The sequence below is a fragment of the Scatophagus argus genome, chromosome 16, assembly GCF_020382885.2.
Source record: "Scatophagus argus isolate fScaArg1 chromosome 16, fScaArg1.pri, whole genome shotgun sequence".
In the NCBI taxonomy this organism is placed as follows: Eukaryota; Metazoa; Chordata; class Actinopteri; family Scatophagidae; genus Scatophagus; species Scatophagus argus.
The window spans coordinates 241932-256977 of NC_058508.1; the positions used below are offsets into that span (position 1 = coordinate 241932).

Genomic DNA, 15046 nt, shown 5'->3' on the forward strand with positions numbered 1-15046 from the left:
AAAAACTCGTGAAAATCAGTGAATTGATTAAATGGGCTGACACTTCATTGCGCCTGCTAAACAGATTACACTGAGTGGAGTGGTTGACCGGTCCAAGATGGCGGCCCCACGGCTCGTCAGCGCCAAAAGGCAGTAGCGGTCGATACAGTGTCTACTCTTTGTTATGTCTATGATCCTACTCCCCCATGGTGGCACGCGTGACAACGTGGCGGTTAACAGCCAATAAGAATTCACCAAACTGTATTTCACTGAAATAGCTCTCTTTATTTGTTAGAATTCTTGTAGGGCATTGGTGATTGGGCAGCGGGCCCACAACAACGCCCGCCTACCTGCCATTGTTATTTAAACGTGCAGAGTGCCAACGCGGAATGTTATACGGCTAACAAACGACATAAGGAGGCGTTGCAAAAAGCTGTAAAGACAGTGGTAAGTCATTTCATCTTGCCGCTAACAACTTATTTTGGAAGAACACTGGATTACGGAAATTGTTCAAAGCTTTTGTGGTTTAAATGTTATCCAGCAGTATGAAGTAAAAGTCCGAAAGTGTGATGGGAAATGATGGGATTAGTGTAGACTGCACGGCTATCGGAAAGTAAGAACACTACATGCTAATTTTTATTGCAGTAGTATGATTTCTGTGTATTTTTGTTAAGCTTTTAACTGTATGATAACGCACATGTGTAACAGTATGGGGTTAACGGTGACTTGTAGATGAAAAAACTCTTTCTGTTGACCACAAACAGTCAGTGAAATGATGCATGACTTTCTCAGTGAGTTCAGGTGCTTCTCGGTGATGTGCTCTTGGTCCTGTATGATTCTAATCGTATATGAATTTATGATTTAAAATTTTTTGCCAGTCAAATTATGGTGATCACATGGTCTTAGCTGGCCTTTTACTGCCAGCAGTATACATATGTATGTATATATTCAAAACTAACACATAGGACATTGATGTATGTGTTAGATTAAAGAAATTATTATTTTTGCGAAGTAGGATTTCACAGCACAGCCTGCCCCATGTGAAGGCAAGGCTGTAAAACCATGGTGTCTGGTTCCACTAGGGTGGGACCAGTTCTACCCCACCACCACCATCATAATCATATGAACAGAAATCTATGCTTTGTCATATGAAGTCAAGTCCAGATATTGTGGCCAAGGTTTTGCTGTTTCTTATATATATTTATGAGTAGTGTGTTGTTGTCTTCTGTTTTCCTGCCCCCTCTCCCCTCATCCCCTCCAGTCCTATATTTTTCTCCTCTTCTTTAACTCTGGCCTCCTCTCCTAACAATTGATAAAATAGAAATAATAAAAATAATTTTAGTAACACTCTACAAAAAGTGTGTCCCAGATTTGTGGCTTGAACTGTGCCCTCATGAAGAAGCTGATTTGAATAGATGGCATGGTAGCACAAGAATAAGTAAAGCCCAGATGAATCTGAGTGTCCCTGTTTGAGATGTCAGGGACATTTCCCTGTCTATATTCTTTCAGTTTTTAAACTCTCACCTCCAGCTATAAGCTGTAGTCTTTCAGCATTTTAGTCAGCAATGTAAAAGTAAAACTGTAGGTATGCAAAATGTAAAACTCAGCTGCCTATCCTACTCCACAGTGTTTCATTTTATGTCATTATGTTTTATGCTTTAATCTTCCTTTTGTTTTTGACTTTGGTGAACAATATAGTTGTCTTCTGTTATATTCAGTTGTATTCAGAGCAGTTTGTGTTATCTGTGTCTCTGTGCCACTCACCATGCTCACCTCTGTTTTTCAGTTTTCTCTACGCTAGCCCCCTACCATTCAATTACGATGCTGCTGAAGTCAATAGCATCTCTTTGCATCCTGGCTGTTGTTGCATTTGCTGTACCTGCTCAGGAGAAGCGAATACATCATCACGCTGATCTGAGTGATCATGTCCACAATGATGCTCACGGCTTCCAGTATGACCACGAGGCCTTCCTGGGCAAGGAGGAAGCCAAGACCTTTGACCAGCTAACACCTGAGGAGAGCAAAGACAAATTAGCGTAGGTATTATAGGCCTTGGGCATTGTTATACAGTTGTTGCTACAAACTGCCTTAGCAACAGTCATAAGAAATTGCTGCCTCTAAAACTTAAAGGTTTGGATTTGTGTGTCTTCATTTTTTTATTTTGGGCTGCAGATATCATTGCTTTTGGAGTGTGGGTGGGTCAGGGAGATAGCAGATGATTTGCACCAACCTTATCTGTAACCCTGACCCCATCTCTGCCCACAGCAAGATTGTGGACCGCATTGACACTGACAAGGATGGCTATGTCAGTCATGCTGAGCTACACTATTGGATCAAACACCGACAGAGGAGGTACATCGAGGAGAATGTGAACAAACACTGGAATGACTACGACAAGAACCAAGATGGCAAGATAGGCTGGGAGGAGTACAAAAACATCACCTATGGCTATTATCTGGGTAATTGTGTTTTAGTGCTTTAGGAAACAGAAGTATCTTCGATCAAACCACTACGCTTATGACTGAAGAGACAGCTTGAACCCTGCTTCACTTAACAGGCATTCTTAAATGCAGATCTTCCAATCAGAAAAGTAAATTTTCCCCAGAGTAAACCACTTATAATCGTGTGATTGACAGTCAGAGGGCTGACACGTATGTGGTATAAACAGACAAATAAATTCACACTTACGCACACTTGAGAAAATAAATATGACAAAATAATCTCAACTCAAATGTCCACTTAATCCCACTGTCTTTTTTTAGGACATGGAACTGGCTTATTTGTCTTGGGTGAAAATTATTTGGTCACACATGCCAAAGAATGACCTTTCAGGCTCAGCTGGAAAAAGATCCATGTATTAGCTATTCTGGAGCTTTCATGTGGTCTTCACCAGCAGATGAAACTATGCTCAAACGTCCATTCTTCTGTGCACCTTTATCATGGCTTCTACACAAAAAAGACCCCTTTTAGGAATAGATGTGTATCTGACCAGACAGATGACTTAACCACACAGAGATACTAAGAAACATTGTCTGAATGTCTGTAGTGCTTAAAATTGATGCTTTATTTCCAGATGAGGAGTTTGATGACATTGAGGACAAGGCCACCTATAAGTCCATGCTCATCCGGGACGAAAGGCGCTTTAAGACAGCTGATCGAGACCGTGATGGTGTTGCCACACGTGAGGAGTTCACGGCCTTCCTTCATCCTGAGGAGTTTGATTACATGAAAGATGTGGTGGTGCAGGTAGAATCTACTCACCATGCTAATTACGAGGCACTGCAATGTCATTAGTTTGTCCATGGCTTTGTTTCTGACTAAAGTATCTCAGCTTTTACTGATTGGGACCAAATTTTGTACAGACATTCACCGCACATTTGACTCCATCATTGTCTGACAAAAGCATGGGTCAGTGACAGCAGCTGTGCTGAGAGATTTGACATTTAAAATTGGTACAGAGCTTATATTGTTGCATGTCCCATTGTTTTAAAAGCATAAGTGTACACTTGCAACCACTAGTAATCCAAGCATGGATTTTCACATCATTATTTATTTCTGCTCTAACATCCTTGGGGAGCCTCTTCTTTTGGGTTAAAATCAAACCAGGCACACACAGCACATATAATTAAGCAGAATTGTGTATTTGGCAGGATTTGAGATGCACTGAAATGAAAGATGAAGATGAAAGTGACATATGTCGTGGATCAGCGGTTAGGGTGTCGGACCCGTAACTGGTGGATCCCTGGTTCGATTCCCCGTACCGGTGTCCATGGCTGAGGTACCCTTGAGCAAGGTACCTAACCCCCACTGCTCCCCGGGCGCTGCACGCGGTTGCCCACTGCCCCGGGTTTGCTGTGTGTGTGTGTGCACGTCACATGGGTGGGTTAAATGCAGAGCACGAATTTCGTTGGAGTGAGTTTCCTCCAATGACAAAATATGTCACTTTCATCTTTCTTTCATCATCTTCATCTTTCATCTTCAAATGTCTGTTCACAATGCTTCTGTCCAGACAGCTATGATATTGTTTATATAATGGTGAGATAGTACAGTCAGGTCACATTGCTCCTAATGTTTACAACCTTCAAAGAAAATTACTGGGTCATTAAGTTCTGTTTTGCAGCAGGAACTACATGTAGAACAACAAGAGAATTCATTCATTTTCAAATTTAGGAAACCATGGAAGACATTGATAAGAATGGGGATGGCAAGATCAACTTAGAAGAATACATTGGTAGGTGGTTCCCATTTATCTGTGACCAGTTACCCCCTCTACTCATAACCAGTGGGTCATCTGTCCTGAGCCAGTGTACTGCTTCTGCTCTACAGGTGATATGTACACACCAGAGAATGAGGAGAGTGAGCCTGACTGGGTCCAAACAGAGAGGAAACATTTCTCAGATTTCAGAGATGCCAACAAGGTACAAGCTACTCACTCCAAAATTGAACAGCTTTCCAAGTTTGAGTTACTTTCTCAATACAGCAACATGATATTGTGACAGCTGACCAAAGCTATTAGCTATGTGCTATTTTCCTGGGTGGGATTAAAGAAAAGAGTGACCAAACAAATGCATGTAATAATAACTTTGACTACAACTGTGTGAAGCAGCTATAATCAGTATTTTCAGAAAAGAATGTATCATGCCCAGTGTTTCCCCTATACTGTATTTGGGAGGGCGCCCCCCCCCCAACAGACACAGGAGAGAGCATGTTGCCCACATTGCGGTAAAAAAAAAAAAAATCAACAACAAGCAAATTATTAATGGACGCCCGAAGGTTTCCCAAACAGTTAGCCTCATCCTGAGTAATGCAATTGTTTGTTATACAGGATGGCTACCTAGATGCTGGTGAGGTGGCACACTGGATTTTACCAGGAGAAGTTGACCATGCTGACAATGAAGCCAAACACTTGATCCATGAGACTGACACTGACAAGGTAAACTGCCACTGCTCCAACCTTGTGCCATAGATTATGTTATCTTTGACATGCCATAGAAGCTGAACCTCCCTTCCATATGAACCATCCAACATCACAAGTTTGTAGCAAGGCACAGTAACTGCCAATACATTTAATCACTTAATTATTCAAAAAATAATTTCCCAGTATGTGGCAATAAACATGGTTTTAATGAGTTTTAAATTGCCACTGAAATTCCATCCACGGTTACTGTAACTGAAGTTGAAATGTTTAATGCGTCCACAAGATGAGATTCATAATGATGAAAGGAATAAACCAGCACTTTTAAGCCTTTTGTATGCAGTGTTTTATCATTAAGATCTTTTATTTCAACTCATGAAAAATGAAAGGGAAAACAAAAGTTTTGCATTTATATTTTGACTGTGCATCACAGACCAAATGAATGAAACAAAAATTTTAAATATCTAATAATAAACAATAACAAGAAATAATAAAAAAAAAAATATTAATTGAGACTGAACCAAAAACAAGTCCATACTCCATTCTCAAATTCAGTGTTCAATATGGACTGTGCATACTCAACAATATAGTGGGACTGCCCCAGTGCACAAAGCAAGGTCCTTAAAGACATTGGATGAGGTGGTGTGGAAGAACATGACTGGCCCACACAGAGACCTGACTTCAAAACATATCATACACTTTTTGATGAACTTGAATAGAGGTTGTGAGCCAGGTTCTTTGTCTACCATCAGTGCCTGACAAATGCTTTACTGCATGAATGGGCAAAAATTTCCACAGAAATACTCCACAGAAAAATCTTGTGGAAAGCTTTCCCAGACTGACTAATAATGACTGAATTGCTTTTTGGGCCAGCTGTTCCTTTTAAATATTTTAAATATTCTTAAATATCGATTGCAGTGGTCATTCACTCCTGTATCTCCGCAAAAAATAATAATAAAAAAACTCAATCTCATTTCACTAATGCTGTCTTTTTTGTCTTGTACATGAATAAAAAAATACATCACCAGCACTGTCAAGAAAAAAACAAGAAAGGTGGTCGGAATATTGCTACTGTCTTGTTGCTAACGGAAAAATAACAGTAGCCATTTGAAACAATTGAAAGGAAAGAATTGCCCTGGACTGACAAATGCCTCTGGGAATCTGCTCGTATCATTTATGGCTGATATTAAGATCACACGTCTGCTCCTGGATGTTTCTGCACTGTGGGTGGGTGTTCCTGCAGTCCAGTCAAGTCTGTATACTCATACTCATGTTATTGTTACAAAGCTGTACATATATTTAGAATGCAATGTCATTAAAGTCCCTATTGGTGTAATGGTCAGTTGGCCCAATCCTTTTGTCAAATATAGTGCATGTAGGGTGAGAGGTCAAAAATGTACTGACACACAGACTAATAGTCCATCACTTTTCTGAACTGTCAAGTATGTTAACTTAGTGGTAATAATTGAAGTAATTCTAAGTTAATTATTAACATTCTCTTTGTGCCTTTGTTTCTCTTACTAATGTGTTTCATCCTCTCGCCCTCCCTTTCATGTTTCCCATCATAAACCAATGTTGGATGGAATCCTGTCAATCAGGACGAGAAAATAACCAAGAAGGAAATTCTGGCCAACTGGAACATGTTTGTGGGCAGCCAAGCGACCAATTATGGGGAAGATTTAACGAAGAGACATGATGAACTTTGAGCTGTTTTCATTTGGGTTTATATTTCATTACCCTGGAGAGTTACAATGGTTTGATGATATGGAGAGGGACTTATTGAAATTGGTGAAGTAAGGAACCTTGAACCCACACACCTTCATATTCATATTCAGATGTTCAGACATTCTAATTCAATGTGTACATTCAATGTGTATGGAAATACAGATGATGCTAATGATTCCACACATACACACAAAGAGTTCTCCTTTTGTTTTATTTACATATACATCTGATTTTTAACTGAGTTTCATATCCACACAGATGAAATGTTGTTGTTCAGTGGAAACTGTATACCCAAAAAATCTAACTTACAAACCAGCAAAAGTGTGAATAATGTCCACAGTGTGCTGGCATCCAGTTGAAATGATGCTCTTGTCTAAATAGTACGAAGGTGATCTTAACACAGGGGGTGTATAGTTGTTCTTATGTAATTTAAGAAAAGCCAGTTCTAGGCATACAGAGTTTCATTTTGCGAGACTGATATGGTTGCATATCTCAGAAGGTATTTGAAATGTGGAAGTTTGCAGTTAAAATGTGTATGAAATGCATAATTAGGAGAAAACGAATAAGTTTGTAACTGAAGGGCTGTGTTAATTTTTGGGTTTGAATATTAAATGTCTTGCTTTTTCTACAAGTTTGTATTTTGTACCAACCCTTTTTACTTTACTGATTGTAATTCTGAGAAATTCTTCTTTATTTTTCATAGTGCCAAATCACAAGTCCCAAATGGCACTTGAGATGGAGCAGGTCTAGATCATACTCCGTTATAGGGTTAGGGTTAGAAAAATGAAACACTAAATGCTAAAATATTATCAATTCAGCAGTGTAGCTCTCTGCTTCTGTAGGTGGTGTTTTAGTAGTTTCTGGCAGATCTCCCTACAGTAAAATATCACATGGATTACATTGTGTTGAAACCGATAGAAATTTTGGTTTAGATTTTAGTGCTATGGAGAAGTATCCTGGCTCAAGAAAAGATGAGACTGCTTGCAATAAATGAGTCGAGTAGCTAGGGACTAGTAGCTATAACAGCTGCTGATTCCTCTATAGCACCAAACATTCAAAACAAATTGCGCAAAGACAGCTCCTGAAAGCCTTGGGTTCACTAAATGTCAGTTGCTCTTTGTTACATTTACTGCTTGTAAATTGTTTACAACTAAGACATCCAAATGTTTTGTTCTCGGTATACTGTAAGGGCAAGCTCCAAAAACACTGCATTTCACACTTACATAATGCAACTTAATGACATTGTTCAACCCTTTTCATGACATTGTACAATTGTTTTGACTAAGTAGTCCTCTTCAGGGTGAGTAAACGTGACCTTCACGTGTAAAACTATTTGAGTGTCCCTTTAACTCCCAAGCCCATCTTTCCAACTTTGTTTTTGTGGAATGAAAGATAAAGAAGAAATGGAAAAATAAATTTTACCCCCACAATGGCATTAAGATTAAGCATAGACATCTGACAGAATTAGATATTCAATAGAGGAAATGAATGGAAGAAAAATGATGTTGAATAAAAAATTATTTAAAAAAACAAGACACATAAGACAGTGATTTTGTCCATAACTAGCACCATGTTTGAACATGGGTGTCCACAAGTGCACCTGGCACCAGGACAGCCTAGGTCGCAGGTCGATGATCAACTTTGCAGTCCTATCAGTGGATACGCAGCTGTATGTTTTGGGCACTTGGGGTGAAGAGAGGAGCAGAGCTGTCAACTGATCACCGCCTGGTGGTGGTGGAGGAGGACGGATAGACCTGGAGGATCTAAATGAACAGTGAGAGTCTGCTGGGAACGTCTGGCTGAGGACCTGGTCAGAATGGTCTTCTGTTAGCCATTCACCTGCACACTGCAGCTAAAACACAGGTGGTAGCTCTCTGCTTCTGTAGGTGAGCTTGAATTTAAACTAAACGTCACACCTAGGTGTGGAGAATGAGATTTTGGTGCTCATTCAAACAAATCCTGGCTTCAGCAACATACAGGCCTCTCTATTGTTAATCTCAGTCACATGGCATGAGAACATCCCTTTGGTTTTTAGCCCCTGGATGTGCTTGCATGCAGCATTTGCTGTGATGAACCACCCACTAAGGAGGAACCCAAGTGCAACCATGCTGACAGGGTGCTCAATGGGACACAGTGATGACTAGTTCACATGATTAAGGAATGTGGTGGTAAGCCCAGTTGGTTTGAGGCTAAACTTGAATGATTTGGTTTCTTCAGCCAGAGATTGTTGTTAGGTGCTGGGAGGCACTCCACTTGGTGAATGCACGTGTGGGGAGGCATTTGTCACCTTGTGAGGAGTCTGGTCCTCATGCTCCCACTCTGCACAGAGGGAATGCATACTCCAATTGTCTTGAGAGGAGTTTGTGGTACATCTGCGGACCTAAGGTGGTGGCTGTGCCAAACGAAGGTGGGAGGAGAGTCTTTGTACAAGCTTTGACAGTGGACCTCTCAGACCAGAATGCTGCAAGTGCCTGTGGTGTGTGATGGTGACATTGCCCTCATCTGGGACTGACAAATTGATGTCAGGACTAAGTGGTTTGGGGGTGTCATCCAAGAAGTTTGCAAAAAGGAGAGGGTGCAGCATCGGGAGGGTTTTCAGGGAGTTCAGGGGGTGTCTTGCGCTCCCCTGGTCCACTTCCCTGCCTTAAGAAATCAGCTTAGGCAGTGAGTGAAGAGGATGCTGTGTGAAGTTCTGCTGATAGCAGCCCGATGTCTGTTTTTTTGTCTGGTTTCGTGACTGCCTCAGTCATGCATCTCTGGATCAGTATTTTTATTTCTTCCCCAAACCTTCATATTTGTGGTTCCAGTCAAAACAGACTTTCTCTTTTTGTTGGAAGGTGTTCTGTTGCCTTGACTTGGGGTGCAAGCCCTCACCGTCTGATTTTGTCAGCCACCATACTAGCAAAATGGTTGAGATCCCTGGTGATGTTTTGTTTAACATGAGGCATTTCATTGCCCATAGAATTATATAAAACATTTGCAGGGAAATTTTTACCTCACCTCTTAGAGGTGTTTAATGAATCATATGAAAAAGGAATTTTGCCCCCATCTTTAAGAACTGCTGTAATTTCCCTCCTTTTAAAGCCGGATAAATGTCCCTCGGACAAAACATTGTATCACCCCATATCTTCAATGTCATGTGATACCAAGATATGTAAGGCTCTGGCCAGGCGGATAGAATCTTTAATACCCAACTTAATTGCTAACGACCAGAATGGATTCGTTCTTGGCAGACAAGCTTTTCACAACACACGTAGGCTACTGAATATTCTATACACCAAACAAAATCCTAGAGACCATGCGATTCTGTCTTCTTTTTTTTCTTTTTTTTTTTTTTTTACTTTACTTTATTAATCCCAAGCTGGGAAATTACTTCTCTGCATTTAACCCATCACTGATTGAAACACACACACATGCAACATGCAGTGAAACACACAGGAGCAGTGGGCTGTATCAAGTGCCTGGGGAGCATATTGGGGGTTAAGTACCTTGCTCAAGGGCACATCAGCCGGCTAATGGGGGGTGGGGACATTATCACTCCACCACACTCAAATTTTTCCTGCCCATTGACCACTCTATCTTACTGCACAGATTGGAACACCTAATTGGCATCAAAGGAACTGCATTAAGCTGGTTTCAGTCTTATTTATCAGATCGATCTCAATTTGTTCATGTTAATGATACATCGTCCACACTCACAAAGGTTAGTCATGGAGTTCCCCAAGGTTCTGTCCTTGGGCCAATATTATTCAGCCTGTATATGCTCCCCATTGGTGATATTATTAGGAAACACTCCATGCATTTTCATTGTTATGTGGATGACACATTTTGTACAGTGAAACCAGATGAAACAAATCAGCTAGTCAAGCTTCAGGCATGTCTTAAAGACATAAAAACCTGGATGACCAGCAATTTCATACTTCTAAGTTCAGACAAAACTGAAGTTATTGTTCTGGGCCCTGAACACCTTAGAAACAAATTATGCAGTGATATAGCAGTGTTAGATGGCTTAGCGGTGACCTCAAGCTCCACTGTAAGGAATTTAGGAGTTATCTTTGACCAGGACATGTCCTTTAACTCACACATAGCGAATATTTCAAAGACTGCATTCTTTCACCTCCGCAATATCGCAAAGATTAGGCACATCCTGAGTCATAAAGATGCAGAAAAATTAGTCCATGCATTCATTACCTCTAGACTGGATTATCGTAATTCCCTTCTATCAGGCTGCCCCAATAACACTGGCTACCTGTAAAATTCAGGTTAGATTTTAAAATTCTCCTCCTCACATATACAGCCCTGAACGGTCAGGCACCATCCTATCTTAAAGAGTTAATAGTACCCTATTATCCCATCAGAGCTTTGCGTTCCCAAAATGCCGGACTACTTGTGGTTCCTAGAGTCCTCAAAAGTAGATTGGGAACCAGAGCCTTTAGTTATCAAGCTCCTCTACTATGGAACCATCTTCCGGTTTCGGTCCGGGAGGCGGACACCCTCTCTATATTTAAGAGTAGACTAAAAACTTTCCTCTTTGATAAAGCTTATATTTAGGGCTGGCCTAGGCCGGCCCCTAGTTATGCTGCTATAGGCTTAGACTGCCGGGGGCCCTCCCATGACACACTGAGCTCTTTCTTCCTCTCCCTCTCCTTCTGCACACATTCATGTCCCATTAATGCATATTACTAACTCAACTTCTTCCTTGGAGTCCTTGTGCTTTCTTGTCCCGCAGATTCCTATCGATCGTGGTTGGACCTCCTGCTGCAGTCCTGCTGTCATCCTGCTCAAAACTTACTGCGATTACTGCTGTTTAGTCATAATCTGATTTAATTCTGTTACGACTCTGGACAGCTACTACCATTATTATTGTTACTACTATTGTTATCAAAATCACCATAATACCTTACGTGTACTTCATTGTCATTATCATTATCTACATTTCGGATACTTCTGGTATTATTACTGCTGCTATGCATCTCTGTTTGTGTGCTACTTTTCTACACCCCCCCCCCCCCTCTCAACCCAACCGGTCAAGGCAGATGGCCGCCCATCTGCTCCGAGGTTTCTGCCTTCTAAAAGGCAGTTTTTCCTCGCCACTGTCGCCAAGTGCTTGCTCAAGGGGGAATGTTGGGCTCTCTCTATTTACAGTTTAATTAGAGTTTGGTCTAGACCTGCTCAAATTAGAAAGTGTCATGAGATAACTTGTTGTGAATTGGCGCTATATAAATAAACTGAATCGAATTGAATAGGTACTGTGGTTAGGACCTCACATTTGCATGCAAATAGGCACTGGGATGCTTTTAGTGTATGTTGTGTTTTTTTATTTATTTATTTTTTTGCAGTGTTGCAACCAGGTTGAGCAGGGGCACTTCCCTAGTAGTTTGCCTCCCCCTGAGGACCCAGCCAACTGATTTTACTTTTCTGTTACAGTTATTAGAATTTTACTGCTGTAGCTGGCCATTAATAAAACCATTTGTCATATTTATCATATGTATGCATTTTCTTTTTCCCCAGCAGTTCACATCCCTCATTCTTCTAGGTTTTGTTTTGATTAATTTGTAGTATTTCAATAAAATTATTTACTTTATTGAATCTATTGTCTCTGCCTCCTCAGTCTTCCTGTGTCCTCTGTAGATTAGATTTTTCTTATACTTGTTTTCTAGGTTGGGTGGCACGGTGGTGCAGTGGTTCGCACTGTTGCCTCATAGCAAGAGGGTTCCAGGTTTGAATCCCGGTCTGGACCCTTCTATGTGGAGTTTGCATGTTCTCCCTGTGCCTGCGTGGGTTTTCTCCGGGTACTCCGGCGTCCTCCCACAATACCAAAAACATGCACATTAGGTTAATTGGCTACTCTAAATTGCCCCTAGGTGTGAGTGTGAGAGTGTGTGGTTGTCTGTCTTTGTGTGTTGGCCCTGCGATTGACTGGCGACCAGTCCAGGGTGAACCCCGCCTCTCGACCGTAGTCAGCTGGGATGGGCTCCAGCTCCCCCGCGACCCTGATGGATAAGCGGTATAGAAAATGGATGGATGGATGGATGTTTTCTAGGTTTCCATATCCACATACACATGCATTGTCAAGGCAGAGGCCTGGCTGGTCAACAGGGAAATTTTGTAGCTACATTTTAACTTATTTTGTGTAATGTGCAGGAGCGTGGCAGGATGAGTTCGTGAAACAACACTAAAGTTCATTGAATGCTCTCTCCATTCTGATTAAATTCTACAGAGGGACTATTGAGAGTGTCCTGAGCAACTGCATCACTGCTTGGTTCGGGAATTGCACAGTCTTGGACCGCAACTCCCTACAGTGGATAGTGAAGACAACTGAGATGATCGCCAGAGTCTCTCTCCCCTCCATCACTGACCTTTACACCACACAGTGCACCCACACAGCCAACAGTATTGTATAACCATAATGTCTCCCACCCCATGCAGGACACCATCAGTGCACTAAGCAGCTCCTTCAGCGATAGACTCCTTCACTCCAAATGTGTGAAGGAGAGATATGGTAGGTCCTTGCTGCTGTCAGATTGTTTAACAATCAGCATTTCCCCCAGTAGACCACACACACACACACCCAATTAAGGACTCAATCACTTAAATACTGTGAAATACATCTCAGCAATAATAATAGTAATAATGTGCAATAATTAATGTGAAATAATCACTATTCTACTATGCCACTGTCCCACTGTGCAATTTATTAGCCCATGTGCAACTGTTGCTATTGTGTTGTTATCTGTTTTGTGTTTTTGTTGTCTTTTCTTGTACACAGTGTTTTATATTATATTGCTATTCTTTCTATACTATCTATATATATATATATATATATATATATATATAGAGATAGATAGATATATATAAAGATATAGATATATTGCTAGCTCTTCTCTTCTTTTTTCCTACACTTACGTAAATTGTAACTTCTTTTTTTATCAATGCCTACAACTGTATTGTTGTAGGCACCTACAACCTACAACTGCCTACAACTTTGCTGTTGTAACAATGTGAATTTCCCTATTGTGGGACAACAAAGGAAATCTTATCTTATCTCATCGTGGATGACAGCCATCCCTCACATACAATCTTGCTGTCTGGTATCGGCTACCAGAGCATTCAGTCCACCACTACCAGATTCTGATATAGTTTTCCCCAATGCCTTCAGACTAAACTCCCAGGGACAGGACTGACACAGTCACCAGAGACGACAAGAGCAATTGGTGTCAGGTAAGTCTGACAACACACATGTATTTGGATTGTACTAGGTTGGCTTTCGGAGTTTTGTCCTTAGGATGAACCAGTTTCTGTCTTAGGGTGTAGTGTGTGGTGGTGAAGTGTACTGCAATGTCATGTCAGGAGAAAATCCTCAGTGATGTTTTTTTTTTTTTGGGGGGGGGCGGTCTTTCACACCTGGACACATGAGATTCTAACGACTCACATGATGGCTGTGTGTGACAATGACCCATTCAACCCCTTTGGCAGACTCTTTTCGCTGGGTGGTTCTACCATCTAGGTTTAATACCTGGGACTCCCACCCAGTTAATCAGAACTGAAGAAGCCTTTTGGATGAGAGGTGAAACGTCTTCACTTTTCAACTGAAATCCAGCTGCCCCAACTTAAGCTCTTCTACATTTTCCATCACTGGCTTTCAATCAACACATCAAAGCGTTAATTAATATTAGGCCTACAATGTTTTTCAAGTTCCTTACTAATATAATAAGCTCACCAGCTGCATTTGATTCAACTCCACCTCGTTCAGCGTAAGGACCTTCTCATTCACCAATTCTTCAGTCAGCTACTATGGTAAAACGCTTCCTTATGCCTCAGGTCCAGTTATACCTGCTCCTGTTTCTTGCATTGAGTTGCATGTGTCTTTATTTAGGGGTTAGGGTTCCCTACTCTCTTTGATTCACTATTCTACCTGGCTTTCTGCTGTTTCCACCAGACCACAAACACTCACCTGTCAGACTGGCCTCCAAGGACTCCAGACTTACTTGCCTCTGCTGAGCCTTCTGGATGAAGGTTTGATTAATAGTAAAGAACTCCAACCTCATTTTGAGAAACATTGTATAAATGAAAACTTTTTATCCACTGTGTCTGAGTCTTATGTGTTTCTTGCAGTGTGGGTCCAGAAAACTTTAGCCTTGGAAATTTCTTTTAATATAGTCTCAAATTGTGAGATTATATTTTCTTATTTTAAATATACAGCAAAATTTGTAGCTCATAATTTAATTGTTTAAGTAGTTGAACAAAGTAAAGGCACATATATATTGAATGTTGATTAATGATACTTCTTCTAACAGTGATGTACCATAGTCAGGCAGAGAGCATATTTGTCTACCATAAAACACAACTGAAGTTGAATTTTTTTCAGTAAACCTCTTTAAATAGGATTTCACCCCCTGTCATTGGTGTCTGACTGAAGTTACTGTT

The 15046-nt window shown here is 40.9% G+C and overlaps 1 protein-coding gene across 4 annotated transcripts; it reads left to right on the forward strand.

Annotated features, from left to right (window-relative positions):
• Positions 1-278: 278 nt before the first annotated feature.
• Positions 279-14707, forward strand: rcn3 (reticulocalbin 3, EF-hand calcium binding domain). Of its 4 annotated transcripts, none has more exons than XM_046414792.1 (8): positions 279-426; positions 1766-2015; positions 2245-2438; positions 3053-3225; positions 4150-4210; positions 4306-4397; positions 4805-4912; positions 14559-14707. In XM_046414792.1, exons 2-8 carry the CDS (start codon positions 1801-1803, stop codon positions 14631-14633), a joined length of 918 nt encoding a protein of 305 aa, XP_046270748.1. In that variant the 5' UTR covers positions 279-426; positions 1766-1800; the 3' UTR covers positions 14634-14707. The 4 variants fall into 4 exon arrangements, with proteins under 4 accessions (XP_046270748.1, XP_046270746.1, XP_046270747.1 ...); XM_046414790.1 differs by lacking the exon at positions 14559-14707 and adding an exon at positions 6493-8152; XM_046414791.1 differs by lacking the exons at positions 279-426; positions 14559-14707 and adding exons at positions 461-592; positions 6493-8152.
• The last annotated feature ends 339 nt before the right edge of the window (positions 14708-15046 follow it).

Excerpts from the sequence above, each read along its gene's own strand:
- rcn3 (XM_046414790.1), top strand. The coding sequence starts at position 1,801 with ATGCTGCTGAAGTCAATAGCATCTCTTTGCATCCTGGCTGTTGTTGCA. Across the intron at positions 2,016-2,244 it reads GAGAGCAAAGACAAATTAGC|CAAGATTGTGGACCGCATTG; the intron begins GTAGGTATTATA and ends CTCTGCCCACAG. Across the intron at positions 2,439-3,052 it reads CACCTATGGCTATTATCTGG|ATGAGGAGTTTGATGACATT; the intron begins GTAATTGTGTTT and ends CTTTATTTCCAG.